The sequence below is a fragment of the Lampetra planeri genome, chromosome 3 (assembly GCF_965212315.1).
Source record: "Lampetra planeri chromosome 3, kcLamPlan1.2.h2, whole genome shotgun sequence".
Taxonomy (NCBI): Eukaryota; Metazoa; Chordata; class Hyperoartia; order Petromyzontiformes; family Petromyzontidae; genus Lampetra; species Lampetra planeri.
In genome coordinates this window covers 2,942,791-2,958,612 of record NC_136109.1, presented here as the reverse complement: position 1 = coordinate 2,958,612, position 15,822 = coordinate 2,942,791, and the positions used below count along the sequence as shown (strand labels likewise).

The 15,822-nt window shown below is 39.9% G+C and overlaps 1 protein-coding gene across 1 annotated transcript in view; it reads left to right on the top strand.

Moving 5' to 3' along the window:
• LOC144736445 (WD repeat-containing protein 7-like) overlaps positions 1-15,822 on the top strand; it is a 77,038-nt gene that overhangs the window by 4,569 nt on the left and 56,647 nt on the right. Inside the window, exon 2 of the mRNA XM_078619025.1 lies at positions 14,390-14,560. Coding sequence (XP_078475151.1) covers positions 14,402-14,560 — 159 coding nt within the window. The 5' untranslated portion in view covers positions 14,390-14,401. The remainder of the gene's footprint in view (positions 1-14,389; positions 14,561-15,822) is intronic.

The following is a 15,822-nucleotide window of genomic DNA, read 5'->3' as shown; positions in this document are numbered from 1 at the left end:
TACCTGTGCCTGACACCATTGCAATCATTGAAGACTTGGTCCAACAGGGACTGAATCCTGATGTACCAACTTTGGTGAGGCACTGCCTTACTAACACTTACTTCACCTGGAATGGTACATTCTACAAACAAAATGAAGGTACCCCTATGGGTTCTCCCTTATCACCAGTGGTAGCGAATGCCTTCATAGAGAAATTTGAAACAGATGCCATCCTGACATCCACCCTACGTCCTTCCTTGTGGAAGAGATACGTGGATGACACGTTCGTCATCTGGCCACATGGCCTGTCAGCACTGAACCAATTTTTCAACCACATCAATTCCATACACCCATCCATCAAATTCACCATGGAAGTGGAAAATGATGGCAAGCTATCCTTCCTGGATGTTTTGATTGAGAAGAGACCTGATGGCTCGTTGGGACATTCTGTCTACAATAAAGCCACCCACATGGATTTCTATCTAAAGCTTGACTCCCACCACCATTCAGCCCAGAATAATTCCCTCATCAAAACATGACACCGACCAGCACCACTTAGCCAGTGAGCTTGAGCACGTACACCAAGCCCTCAAGATGAATGGATATTCAGACCGCACAATTCGCAAAGATGTATCCCCAACCATGGGGAGGCAACCATCTGAGGACCCAATCAAAATCATCACCTTGCCATACATAGCAGGTGTTACCAAAACGATTTCCAAAATCTTGAACAAACACAAGATCCAGGTTCGATTCAACACAGTACACAAAATCCGTGATTTGATCCCATCTGTGAAGGATGTGATTCTTGACATGCAATACCCTGGTGTCTACAAACTAAACTCTAGATTGTCTACAAACTAATTGTCTACAAATCTAGATAGTCTAAAAAACTAAGTTGTGTCTGTGGTAGCAGTTACATTGGGGAAACGAAGCGACATGTCTTGGACCGTGTCCGCGAACACAAGGCAGATTTGAAACACGGCAGAACCAACACCTCAGCCGTGGCTGATCACTGTTTTAACGCGGTGGGCTCACATGATATTGTTTTTTTTCGAGACCAAGGTACTCTGCAAACCTTCGGGCTACCATCAAAGATTTGTCCATGAAGCCATCCAGATATATAAAGACACAGACGCAATTTCAACTGAGCCTGATGACGGACACCTGTGTTGCGTCCAAAACGTCGTGACCTATTATTTTTTCTACCTACGTGACTTTACCAAAAGACCCAAAGAGTACTAAAATTCCAAGCGCTCAGGAACAAACAGCTTTGTTAAAGGTGTAATAGGAGTTAATAACTTCACAAATATGGTCATTAAGTAATTAAAAAAATGTGAAAACTGTTGAAAGAAGCATAGAGAGTTACATTGGGAGAAAGAAAAAGGAACATGGTTTAGAAGACATACACAGAATAATTACATAATGCAACATGTTCAAAACATAAGTTGGCTTGGGCAGGACATGTCAGTCAAGGAATGATAGCCAATGGTCAATAATAATCTTGGAGTGGTACCTAAGGAGTGGAATGCTTCCAACAGTAGGTCCTCAAATTAGATGGAGTGATGGAATTTACGAGTTTCTACTCTTGCGTATGTAATACGTTCAGGAGATAAATGTAAATGTTGAGGTCTGCTTGCCATGAGACGGCTTCAGGAGACAGTTGGAGTAGTTTTGCTATTCCTTCGTTAAAGGAACGCAGACTACAATGGTTTCTTATATGGTCTATAGTTCTGGCTTGCCTTTATATTTCCATTCATAAACTAGATGTGATTACACCATGGGCTTCGAGGAATGCCAAAGCCAGTAGGTGTGATTGTTCTTCCTCGAAAAAGGTGTTTATTCTGGATGGCTATATTCTTCCAGTGCGTTCATCCAAATTTGGGTTACATCCTAGAACGGTAACAGCACCATCCTAGAAGGGGGATCATGTGCGGATCGTGTGCGGGTGCTAATTAGATTATTACATTGCAGGTACACAAGAGGAAGTGCCAGGCTTTCATCCAGCAGTTATTGACCATGCCTGATCTATTAATACAATTAAAAATGTTTGTGGCTAAGAGGATTTGAGCAGTACATTACTACAAATATCCACATTGCCGAAGATAAGAGGAACTGTCCTGTATACTTTCTGAAAGCGGTAATACAATGCCCTGTGTATTCATACTCTTAGTTCTTTCGGTGTATTCGTTTTGATGACTTTGCAAATAGAAAATAACAATTACCTATTTAGCCAAAGCATTTTACTCAATTATGTCCAAACACGTAATTAGTAGTAAATGGCAGTTGCGGTTGACAGGTGCCTTCCTTGACAATAAATAAGCTCATGTGCTTCCCTTGGCAATCGCTTTGCTGCTGTTCGTGAGGCTGTGTGACAGCATGCCATGTCATAGCTACATGGAGCAGCATTCTGAGATCTTTATGTTTACGATTTCTTGACTTTGTGTGGTTTGCAAAGTCATCCTTATTTTTAAAAATATAATTTTTGTTATTAATCTTTTTTGTAAAGGGGTGGAAATTCATTTTGATGGTTCATATTTTGTCCCTTGTATGTTATAAGTTGATGCTGAATCTGATCAAGCTGCTTAAACACAAACATGACTAGATTTGAATAATTGTATTGGTGCCAGGCACAATAACAACTTCATGGCCTCCACACAGCTATGAGCCCTAAACACAAAAAGCAGTTTTAAAGAAAATTCGTCTTCAATGGAGATTTTAAAGTCCATAGCTTCAGTGGCTTCCTAATAGCAGTGTTTCAGACAGCCACACATTTGAAATGGCGAAATGCAGGACTCGTTTTTGTTTGATGGCTAGCCAAAAGCTTTTGCGAGGATGACCGGAGTTCACGTGATGGTGTTTATGCTTCTTGACGAGATGAGCAAGGTATTGTGGGTCATTTCTGGCAAGCACTTTATTTGTAATGAGTTATTAGTACATTCTATTCCACTCACCACTCTCTTTCGAGTTTGGTGATTAATGATGCTGCAATTTGAGAATTAAGTTGGTTTAACCAATGGGAAAAATAATATAATTTTAGAATGTTTTTTTTAGTGTTGCGTTTTCATTAGGCACAATAATACCAAGTAACAATCACCTTACCCAATAGACTGTATTGAATTAGTCATGTGTTTAAACTTTAGTGGTTTACGTTTTTATATAATTAGTTGTTATTAGGGTTTCAATATATTATATTTGTATTAAAACCTCTGCTCACCCTTATTATAGAGCCACGCCTGTGCCTCTATAACGCTTCAGTATCCCTGGGTGGAATCTCTGGGTTGTGAATTAACCTTGCGAAAAAAATAAGTGACATTGGTTATATGTGTGCTGGTTTAATGATTAGCTGATACAATAGTTTGGGTCCATGACTCTGTGCCCACATGACATCCCCAAGTAAAGCGATCGCTTAAAGGTGCACAACACATTCGACTCTGACATTCTTCACAGGTAAGCAGTAACACTAGGTTTTTGGTGTTTGTATTCATGTTTTTTTTTACCTTTGCCATCCCTGCCTCAATTACCCCAGACAATCAGGAGTTGACCAGATAGAGTTTTGTACATCTTTGTACAGTATTGAAAATGTAAATACATGATCCATGATCATGAAAATCAACATAACAGTATGCTTAAATAATAACAATTTTAAATTAATTAATATTACTTGCTGTGTGACATGGATCATAAATGTGAACTTTGAAAAACAAAATGCGATGAAAAAGTTTAAAGGAGCTTTTGTGGTGCTTGCATGGAATACATGGATTGGAGTGCATGCAAGTAAAAAACATCACATTGACTAAGAAAATTAAGTGAGTTTGAGCAGATCATGTTGCTTGTAGGAATGATGTCTGGTGGTTGAGACTAATGACAGAATAGCAGTCAAAGGGAGGAAAAGCTCGAGAGGATATCCACTACATAGGTGGTGGCGTGATGTCCTCAGCTCCTATGCAGGTGCTAAATGGCGTGTTGCATTCTTTGTTGGACAGTGATGGCTTTGGGAGGCATTTATCCGGCAGTGGTTTAATCATGGCTGATGATAAAAATTCACAAGTTGTATGCAATTGTATAATGCATCAATAAAATGTGACTTTTGTGCCAAACTATACATGCATTAAATCACCTGACACATGTACACGTAAAAAAAACATTTAAAAATATTACATTTTTTGCGAGGTATAGTTTTACAATGCACATCACACTGCAGTCTAACACTCAAATACATGCATAATTACTGTAATTAAATTTTCCAATTCGTATAAAATGTTATCTATCTATAATTGCAGTTGTGCGAATCACTTTTAATTAAAAACTTGAATGAGTTGAGCCTGGCGGCACATTTAATTGTCTGGTAGATCGTTCCATGTTAATGTAGCGCTGTGTCTGTGCAAGATTTTTCCTGTTCAAGTTTTATTCGAGGGACACTAAAACTTTAATGATTTTCGGACTGAAAAGCTAAGTTATTGTTGGAGTTAAATTGGTAGTTGAGTTAAAAAGTCCAGTGAGCCAATCTTCCATTGTCGAGGGAATGCCATGTCAAGCTCTTGTGCATGTGGCAGTCTTCCATTCTGTAATTGCGCTGCAAAATAGTTCTTTAGAGATATCTAGCTACGTACTCTTAGTTTTTTTCGGTCAAGTCACGTAGGTAAATTTTTTAAATTAAATAAATTAAATCACGACGTTTCGGGCACAACACAAGCATCCGTCATCAGGTGGGACAACCGCAGCAAGAAACATTTGCTTGTGTTGCGCCCGAAACGTCGTGATTTAATTTCTTTTATTTTCTACCTACGTGACTTTACCGAAAGAACCAAAGAGCATGGATCCCTGCAGTCACGAAAACTTCTAATCTAGACAGTATCTAGCTGTTTAAGGAAAGTCTGAGATGCAGTAGAATACGTTGAATCAGTTTTAAAGTTTAATTGGAAATGTAGTATCACCCCAACTCAAGTGGGTGATACTACATTGTACAAACAAATAAAAAAATCTGATAAAAATTGACTTAAGGGAAAGCAATGAGGAAGTAGTGATTCTTGCATTCCCTCAACACGCTACTGCAGCCGGCAAGGCATTCCAGGTCCTAGGAGCGGCACTCAAGAAGACCCAGCTTCCCAGCAACAGGGGCAAGTCTCGTGGCTAGGTAAATCGCCCCTCTTCGACGATTGCAGCACATAGCTCCCAGTCACAAAAGGGACCAACCAGCCAGCTGATACTGGATACAGAAGCATAATGGAAGCCAGCGCAGATCATAGAGAGTGGACGTAATATGCTCGAAATAGGCGCCACGGCTTTTGAGCCACCGCGTTCTGCATGCGCTGAAGCTTCTGCACCAGGACACGTGGAAGCTCTGCATATATGGGATTACCATAATCAAGATGCATCGATATAAACAAATGGGTCACAAACCCTATCGTTGGTAAAGATGAAAATAAACAGATTTGACTACAGCTGCCACCTGCGCATGTATGTTCAGGCTGCAGGTTGATGTTCACCAGCAGCTGCACATACACACAGAAAAGCAGTGGCGGCAATACAGACCCCTGCAGGACCCCAAAGGGGACAGGCCCCTTGAGTGAAAAGATACATTTTTAGAAGTTTCTGAAAGATATTTGAAATTTTCTCGGCACGCAGTTTGCTGGGAAGTGAGCTCCACGAATTCCTGCCAGCTCCTGCAGGCGCTGCAGCAAAACTTCACTATCAATTTTGTCGAAGTACACTGAGATGTCCAGCATGACAAGGACGGATGTTATAGCCCTTATCCCCTATCCATGGACTTAAGAAGATCGTATCTGCCACACACGAGAATGTTCTCCGTGTTTTGCCACACACGAGAATGTTCTCCGTGTTTTGTCCGGCTCGAAAACTGGATTTGGTGACCTCGAAGAATCTGCCGTTCTCAAGACAATCTTCCAGCTGGGATGTGACCAACTTCTCCAACAATTATAGGATGTTGGAGATTGGGAATACAGGCATTCCTCGATTACGGATAGGATCCACTCCTGAAGAATGGTGCATCAATTATAAGTTTGTTCATTTTGACCTTTATTATAGAGGTCAACATTTGTATCTTTGTTATGAACTTAAGGATACGTTCTCAATGCAAGATAAATTCTACTTTCCCTTTACAATAATGTAAACATAATCAATAATACTTTACTGTTCAAATACAACTCACAATTCCTATGAGCAGCGTAGCGTGTTTAGATGAGTGAGTGGGGAGGACGAGAAGTAACGGGTTACTGGCTATCTTGGGGCTGTGTTAGGATTCTTGGCTGGGTGATGGAGTTTGTGGCATAGATGATGGGTGAGGTTCAAAGGCGGAGTTTTCAGAAGTTCTTGCTATATGAGGCCTGAAGAAAGGGAAGAAGCACTCCTAACAAGCTTAATAAAGCACCCAATCTCAAGTAGACAAGTACTTTTGAAGGGAGAAAGTCCCTAGCCCTGACTCTTCCTGGTCTCTGAGGGATCAACAGGCAGGCTCACTCACCACCACAGCCAACTGGTGTGTTGTACAGCAGGCCTCTCTCACCAGAATAAATAACGCCTGCATATTCCAGAACAGGCAGCAAAAGCTGGACAACCTGTGGACCATAATTGAAACACAGTTACTATTTTGATATGCACCAAGTCTACATTCATTTATCACATATAGTCAGCCAAGGACCGTTGCACCAAACGTGTGACCTCTTTCGACAGCATTTGCATGAACTTCTCTGGCTGCCATACCAGTGTCTTGAGTAGTGTTTGATCTATGCATCACGGGGGTGGCCACGGGGAAGGCACAATCTCTTTGAGGGTAGCAGTCCACTTTGAACGTCAACCGCCAACTGAAGTGCACAATTTTCTGGAGTTTGCACATCAAGAAGGGCGACTTGTCCACAAAGTGGCAGCTGTCTCCCTCGAATTAAGCTCTCAATCTCTATGAGACAGGCCGTAGATGCAATGGTGACATCTCTGACGAAGTCGAACCATTGGATGCCAAGAAGGCTTCTTTGGCATCACATGTGGAACCGATCCAAATCAGCTTGAAGCAATGTCCAGGCCTCTGCACCATTCAACAAAACTGACAACACAGCACTGGAAGACTCAATTTGGTGCCCAGACACTTAAACGTTTCTCGGATTAAATGCCATTTAAGTCTAGAGGTGATATTTATATTAGTCTGTTTAATGTGGATACTAAAAGAGCTAAGGATTATTCCAGGCATGGATATTTAAGTCACTGATATTTTTGCGACGTGTAATGTTAATGAGTGAAATTCTGTATTGGCCACTCGCGGATGCCAGCCTTTGCCTTGTACCCAAAGACCATGCAGACGGTTTTCTTACCATTGAGAATTAGATTATCTGTTAGCCACTTTTGTATTTTATTCAAATCTGTTGTAGTTTAACCATCAAATTTCTAACTGTTTTTGCACTGTCGTAGAGGATTGCATCATCGGCATACAGATTAATATTTGAAAAGTTAGGCATTTAATTTATGAGAAGAGAGACCAAAATGGCCCCAGAATAAAGCACTTGAGGGAACTCCATTTATAATTTCAGAACATTACGAATGGGAACATTTTTTTGATTTAAGAGTTTTTTTCCTGTCAGTTTTTTTTACATTTTTGATTTATTTCACCCTTAAAAATCGTTGATTAAAGGAAAGTTCAGTGACTGAAACGAAACGTAGCAGAAAGGTCGTTAATCTATTCAGTCCAAATACGCCGAGCATTCTGAATAGAAGCAGTCCTCGACTTGAGAACACAATTTGTTCCTGAGACTCGTCGTGAAATTTGTTACGGTTCAACAAAAAAGGGAAGCAATTAAACTCAAATAATAATAAAAACATTGTACACTTGCATGTAATACTGCAATAAATACCGTATAGAAAATAAACAAAGTGACAAATAGAAAACAATTATGCTTTGTTTTAAGTGACCTAGAGTCTTGATGGAGCAATGAGTCCCCAAGATTGCACGCACACACACAGACACACCAAAGACAAAAATCGCCATATAGCCTTAACAGCCAGATTTGTGGCTGGCTGTCGCCTGAAAAAGCTGGCTGTAATTACTGGCAAAACCTTGTACTCGAATTGTGAATGTTGTGGGTTTACTCTGCAGCACACCGGGTGTGCTGTTCTAGTAACGAATTGGCAATTTTTGTTTACGTGACAAACCTTACTAATTGGAGGTGTCGGGTGGTGGCGGGTTTAACGACATATTTATATTTACGAGATCTAAGCTAAAAACCTCTTTTGAACTATTATTGTACTTTGTAAATGGTTGGTAGTTGATTAAATATGCTATTTGTATTCATATGTATAAAAGTTGCACGTCGGAGCCTTGGTCGGAAATGTAGCCCTCTATTATATCATTGTTTCTCTGGGGCAATCGGTCTCGACTTGCATCGTTTCGACTTACCTTTTTTTTGGAACATAACCTGACATAGGTCCGAGGACTGCCAGTATATATATATTTATGATGTGCTAGATTCAACAGGGTGGTTATTGTAAAATTCTTGAGGTGAAACCCAGACGGAAACTGCTTTTTAAATGAACGTTTAGCATAGAATAATGTACACTTCTCCCCAGCACACGAAGCTTGGTTAATAATTAAAAGTCGAAAATTTGTTTTATTTTTGTAAATAGGAAGAATAACCTTTGCAGTGTCCAGGCAGCTGGAAATGACTTAAGATTTCCATTGAAATTAGTAAATATTTAACCGAACGATTGTTTTATATCTTCCAAAGGTTGTCAAACACAGGTTGCTTATTCAGGCACATGATCTGCTTGGCCTCGTGACCTGGTCTTGAAATGAGTCGTGACATTTGAAGCATGTTGCGATATGATTGGGTGTAACAATATAGTAGATGTGTTTAGCTTTTTTGTCTCAATATTCCAATTGTGCAATTAACCTCATCCCATTCGTTTAGTTCCATTGGAAACTCTCACAGAGCACCCCCATGTGAGAGAATAGCCTCTGGTAGCTGCCCTGCTATAAAGGCGTTTATCATTTTTATGCTTGTTTACCCATGAAAACCTCAATTAGTTTCATGACTCTTTTTCAGGAGGGTCCTGCCAAGGTTTTTCCATGGGGGGGCAATTCTTTCTGTGTATATCCTTATAGAATAATTTTCAGATACATCTTGGAACTTGGCAGATGTGGACCCTGACGTGAGCACACAATGACCTCTTATAAATGATATCAGGGGATATTTAACGACCACTGGTGAAGCAGACCGCTTATGGATACGGTTATCACACCTGGAGTAATAGTCATGGTGACCACTAGATGCGGACCATGAACCTCTGCAACTAGCAGGGAACGTGCTACAACTGGGCCATGTTGGTTGATTGACAATCAAACTGAAATTATTTTAGTCTTGACAGCTGGCAATATACCAGATAAAAACAAAATGTTATAAGGGAAACAAATACCAATGAATAACAATGGAATGATTACCAAGCTATATAATTACAATACCCTCCCCCTCTTTGCCTCGAATCACTGCACCAGATTGAATTAAATGATGACGTCACCCTGATGCTGCTCTGTTTAAGACCAGGAGCAACAGGAGAGCTTCACCATTCTTGCCCGATGAAGCTGATTGTAATTACCAGCGAAACGTTGTACTCAAATTTTAAAATGCTGTTGATTCTCTCTTCAACACACCGGTGGGCTAAAGAAGTGCATTATTTTGTCCTTTCAAAAACGTGACACATTTTTTACTATTTGGCCGTGTCAGGTGGTGGAGGGTTACGACACATTTATAAATAACACGATCTGACTCAAATCTATATTATGAAAAACTAAATGTTATGGTTTTTTGCATCTTTTTTAATCTGAGCTGATGCTGGCATCTCACTACCTTTGAGAAACTCGTTTCATCACATGTATTCCAATGTATGATATTAGTGGTACTGCCTCTGTACTCTGACATAGTTATATCCCCCAGAGTTAGTAGGCTGCCTCCATTGCAAAATGCATTTTTTTCATGAGAATTCAAATATTGCAAATAGTGCAATTTTTCTCCAGTAAAAGCCCAGAATAGTTGTGGGGGCGGGGAAACTCATCAAGATAGCTGAATGGACCAGTTTGCCACAACTTAAATTACAACCAACGTAAAAACAACAGCAACCCCCTGTAATGTACATCATATGATATATTTGTGTTGTGTATGTATGTGTTAGTGCACAAACCAAATATCATCTTATAAAAAAAATACAGCTTGTGTGTACTGTGCACTGTGCTGTATGGAATATTAGATAATAGAAAGAATAGGGCCTGCTGATTTTAGATTTCATTGACCACACAGCTGCTGCGGATAATAGCAGTCGTGTATGATAGGGCCACCGATAAGTGTTCTATATATTTAAATATTTTTACTTGTTTTTTTTTACGATTTGTTTGTTCACATCGTCTTGAGCGGACCACATTTCCTTACCTAGATCCCTCCTGCTAATTCAAGTCAGCTTTGCAGGCGTAGTTGTGTAGTTTAGATGTCAGCAGGGTGTACGCTTTGACTATTCAAGTTTCTGCTGTATTGCTTAAAGATCTGAATGCTTTTAGTGGCTCAACAATATACAATAGTTTTGAAAAACACAAGTAATATAATTTCAGTGTTTAATAACATTTGCTTTCAGAAACACTTGAGGAATACAACAAAGGTGCTCCGTTTTTTAAATCCTTTATATTAAATTCGCGTGCTTGCTTGCTTACGACCGTGCAAATCTTTCGGTCGTTTTTTAACCCACTTCCCATGATCCAATCGAGCTGACATTTTGCACACAGACTCGTTGTGCGAGACAATTAATGTTCTTGAAAATTTTTTTCAAAAATTGTACACTTTTTAGGCAAAAATGTTTTATTTTACATTTATTCAAATAGAACTCATTCATGGCTTTGGCTGAACGTCACAGTGTAGGAGCCCAGAGTGTAACCCCTCCACAGGCCGTGGCGGAGTAGCGCAGTTGGTAGCGCCCTCGCTTCCCATGCCAAAGGTAGCGGGATCGATCCCCGCATCCTCCACAGGCGAATATATTTTTAAATCCTTTATATTAAGTTCGCTTGCTTGCTTAGGACTGTGCAAATCTTTCGCTCGTTTTTTAACCCACTTCCCGTGATCCAATCGAGCTGACATTTTCCACACAGACTCGTTGTGTGTGACAATTAATTTTCGTGAAAAATAATTTCCAAAATTTTACACTGTTTAGGGAAAACAAATTAAATATCTAATTACAAATTGCTTAATACTGGCAGACAATATAAAGGATTTAGAGTGAAACACTTTGTTTTTACGGGTTTACTTGTTTATCTATCGTGTTTTGGGATAAACATTATTCTATATATCAGAGTGGGTAGGAAAGTGCTGCTCCCTATTGTGTCGACATGAGGTCACTTGAAGTAATCTTTTGCTATGCAAGAGTTCTGAATGGATTTTGCTTCTCTTGAAACAACACCTATTGCACAATTCAAATATAATTGGGGAAAGGATAAAACAAAAACAAGTGATATTTCTTTTGGATATTTAATTTGTATTGTTTTAGCTTATACATATTGATCTCAATTTGTCTAAATGTTACATTGTTTGCAGGAAATTTGTATAAACCATAATAGATTATTACACTGGTCAACAACAAAAAAATTCTGGCCTGGACTTTTGCAGCTGTTCTAGACTAATTTCAGGGTGCTGATTCCAAATCTGATCTCAGATTTGCTCTATCACATCTCATTTTTATGCTATCGGCATACCCCATTTTCATTGAGTTTACCCAAAATTAACTGTCACTTATGATTGCAAGTTGTTGTGAGTCAGTGACTGCTTTAGTGTTAAAATATGGTGCTGTATTTTTAGGATAGTGTGTTTATAATATCATTTCATGTAGATATCCACATTTATTTAATATTTTTCTTCTGCAGTTTTTATTGAAAATGCAATATTTGATATCTCAAAAACCTGATGTGATAGACAAAAACTGATGCCAGATTTGGAATCAGCACCCCAAAATTACCTTAAAACCGTTGGAATACCGTATGCCAGAAAAAGTGTGTTGACCAGTGTTATCTACAACATTCAATGCATATGTAGGGGTGTTAGAGAGAGAGCCGTTATGCATGGCAGCTTATGGGAAACAAACACAGTGGGCGGGGCTACGTGAGTGCACGGGGGGGGGGGGTGCTCTCAACGACGTCCGCACCAGGCAGCCCGGGGCCCCACCCCTCAGCGGGGGTGGAGTATAAAGGGGGATGTGTCAGAGGGCTCGGGGCAGAATGTTAAAGCTAAACCAGTGAAGACCGAAGATCGTCTAGCTAGAGCACTGGACTCCCCTGGGACGCCGCCCTTGTCAGGGCCGCGCAGGACCGAGCCAGCGGCGTGGTCCCGAGAACCAGAGCTAGTGCTCTGGGACTCCGGGTACCGTAGCCCGACTTACCAGTGTCGGGCCAGACAGCCTCCCCTAGCCCGTTAGTGGAGGACTAGGAGGTAGGTCAGAGATAGCTAGCAGTGTATTCCCAGCTAGCCGGGTGAGGGGGCCGATACCCCCTCTAGTATTGTATGTCCACAGTTGTGACTACTTGTACGGAATAAATACGTGTGCCTCACCAACGGTGTCCAAGAGTCATCAACGGTACTTCACATATATTGAGTGAATTAATACATTTTAATTACATGTCTAATAGCCACAAAACTACTGAGCATCCTCTTCATACTGCTAATTCCTAATTTCTTTATGAACCCTGTTTTTTTATTTTCACCTTTTTATTGCTCCAGAACCTAGGCCTTCTTTTTGGATATTTCTACACACAGAATCTCTGGAAAACAATACATATTATGCCATACTAGTTTAGTGGCTATCCTGCTATTTATTTAAAATATGATGTTATCTGCATAAGGGGCCATCCATTAATGACGTCACGCACATAGAGGGGGGGGGGGGTTGAGAAATCTGACTTCACATCAAATCGCGCCACTTTAAATAAATATAGACAACGCGTTCTTCTACTTTATTAAATAGACTTTTTAATAAATGTTTTCTCCTACATCATCACTACAATTACAATAGTTGAAAGCGATTTGAAGCATGTTTTATTTTAGGGGGGGGGGCGGCAGAGCTTTGTGACGTCATATTTGAGGGGGGGGTCTGACTTTTTGTGTGACGAAAGGGGGGGGGGTCAAAAATTGTCCAAAATCGTGTGACGTCATTTATGGACGGCCCCTAACCTATTCATACCTCCAATGTAAAAAAACTTTTTATAGAGCTATACTAAATCTTGACATAAAGCTTGTGACCGCCTGATGATGATCAGTTTAACACACTACCGCTTGTGTTGTGATCGAAACGCCGTAGTTTTTTGTTTATTTTATTTTTTATTAATTCGAACCTATCTACGTAACTTTACCGAAAAACCCAAAGAATAGAGCTATACTGTTCTCCCAAGCTTTCAGAGCAGGTGTGTTGTACATTGGAGCAGATGTGCATGTAAAGCTGCAAACTGGTAATTTTAATTTTCTTTCTAAATACTCCCGATTAGGCATGCTTTTGGGTTATGCCATTATAATTGGATATGCCTTTATGAGAATGGTGGTAATGTCAGACTCCACTTTATCGGGTGATGGACTTTTGTCATTTGACAGCTGCTAAGGAAGATGATCCTTTTTCTACACTAGATCATGTGGCTTACACATGAATGGTAAGCCGTGACAAAGCATTTATTGTAAATTATACCATATGGATTCGCCAAGGTTCTATACCCCATAGTCTAATGATACAATTGTTCTGTTGTCACCTGCCTAAACTATACTTTAGTAATCGGAGGCCAAACCCTTATGTAAAATGGGTACCGCTGAAATGGTAGAACAAGGTGGGGCATTGAAGCTGAGGTTTCATGGGATGAAGAGTATTGTATTTTGGAAGTATCTTTGGAAGATTGTGGCTCAATGTGATTGTTTTGTGGTGATACGTGAGTCTCTCATCAACAAGGACCTGGGTTCAATTCCTGACTCTGAGTTTGAAGTTTGTATCTTCTTGTCCTTTCCTGCATGGGTCGTCTCCTTTGAGTTCTCTGGTTTCCTCCGATAGCTTAAAACATCAAATGTATACTCTTTGGTTCTTTCGGTAAAATCACGTAGGCGCAACACAAGCGTCCATCATCAGGTGGAAAAGCTTGACTTTACCGAAAGAACCAAAGAGTATGGATTCCTGCAGTCACAAAGCTTTAAATCAAGACATCAAATGTAATCGATGTTGGCCAGACATCCCAATGCAGGACCCTCCTGCAAAAAAGTATTTTCACTCTGTGTGGCTTTCCTGGGTAAATATGTAATTATTGTTAAAGTTATAACCTCTTCGCTTTCGTGTTGAGAAACGTATTATTATTTTCAGAATCGTGAATATTAATTTGGAATTTGTTTTTCTTTCTTTCCACCAGGCGGAGGCAGTAATGAGTGGACAAACCCTGGTGATTCCCATTGTGCTCTGGGGCAGACAGGCACCTACGCACTGCATCTCTACCCTTCTACTTACTGAAGACCACAAGACATTGGTCACAGGTTGCTATGATGGTCAGGTCTGCCTCTGGGATGTTACCCCAGACTTACAGGTATGTCTTTCAATCACTTGATAATGTAGTATGTCATGGGACCTCCTTTGCCAGTACCAAAATATGAGAATACGTTTTCCCCCTTTTTTTCTGGCAACAAAACAGATGTTAAGATGTTAAAACAATAAACTGAAACCTTATACAAGGAATCATGTCTGTATTAACCACAATACTTGTGGTCATTACTCTGATAGTGCATTGTCTTTGTGCTGTACGCCTTTTGGCGTCCTCTGGTCTAACACCTTTTGAGACTAGGCTCCAAAGAAAGCTGTCTCTGGTGTGGACCAATCAGTTTCAAAGCCAATGCATATGTTATCAGAGTGTTTTTTTGCATTCTGACCACAAGTATTGTGGTTAATGCAGACATGATTCCTTGTATAAGGTTTCAGTTTGGTGTTTTAACATCTTAACACCTGTTTTGTTGCCAGAAAAAAGGGGTAAACCTATTCTCAATGTAGTATGTATGTCAGCACTTAAGCTAATTCATTTGCAGGTATCAGTTTAATAATATGTATTTCAACATTCCTATAATACAGGGTTTTTTTGGGGTTAGGTCGCATAAATATATAAATGTGTCGTTTAACCGCCACCACCCGACACATCCAATTAGTAAGGTTTGTCACGTAAACAGAGCATTCAAATTCGTTACTAGTACAGCACACCAGTGTGTTGAAGAGCAAAGCCGCAACATTTACAATCTGAGAACGACGTTTCACCAGTAATTACAACTAGCTTCATCAGGCGAGGAAGCTAGTTGTTTCGTTCTCTAAATAGATGGGTAGATGTGATGGCATCACTTGTGAGCACTTCTTGAGCAATGTGGGGGGAGGGATTAATTAAGGCATATAAATGACAATGGGATATCCATTACCGGTTGGGTTATTTATATGGTACTCTTAGGTTTTTTCGGTAAAGTCATGTACGTGACTTTATATATATATATTTTTTTTTTACCTACGTGACTTTACCGAAAAAAACCTAAGAGTATGATTCCTTGCAGTCACGAAAGCTTCAAATATAGAATTATTTATATGGTAATCAACATACATTATGCATGCACATTATGCGAGCCCATTGTTCTTGTATCTCCTGTCGATTGTGTGTACTTAAAATATCCATACCAATGGTAATCCCTATTGAAGTATAGGGCATGCATTTAGACAATGCATTATTTGATGATTCGCTTCCAAGCAGCACTAAGTCTGTAGATATCCGAACGATTCAAATTATTTTTATTTCTCGGAATTTCAATAGATTATCTG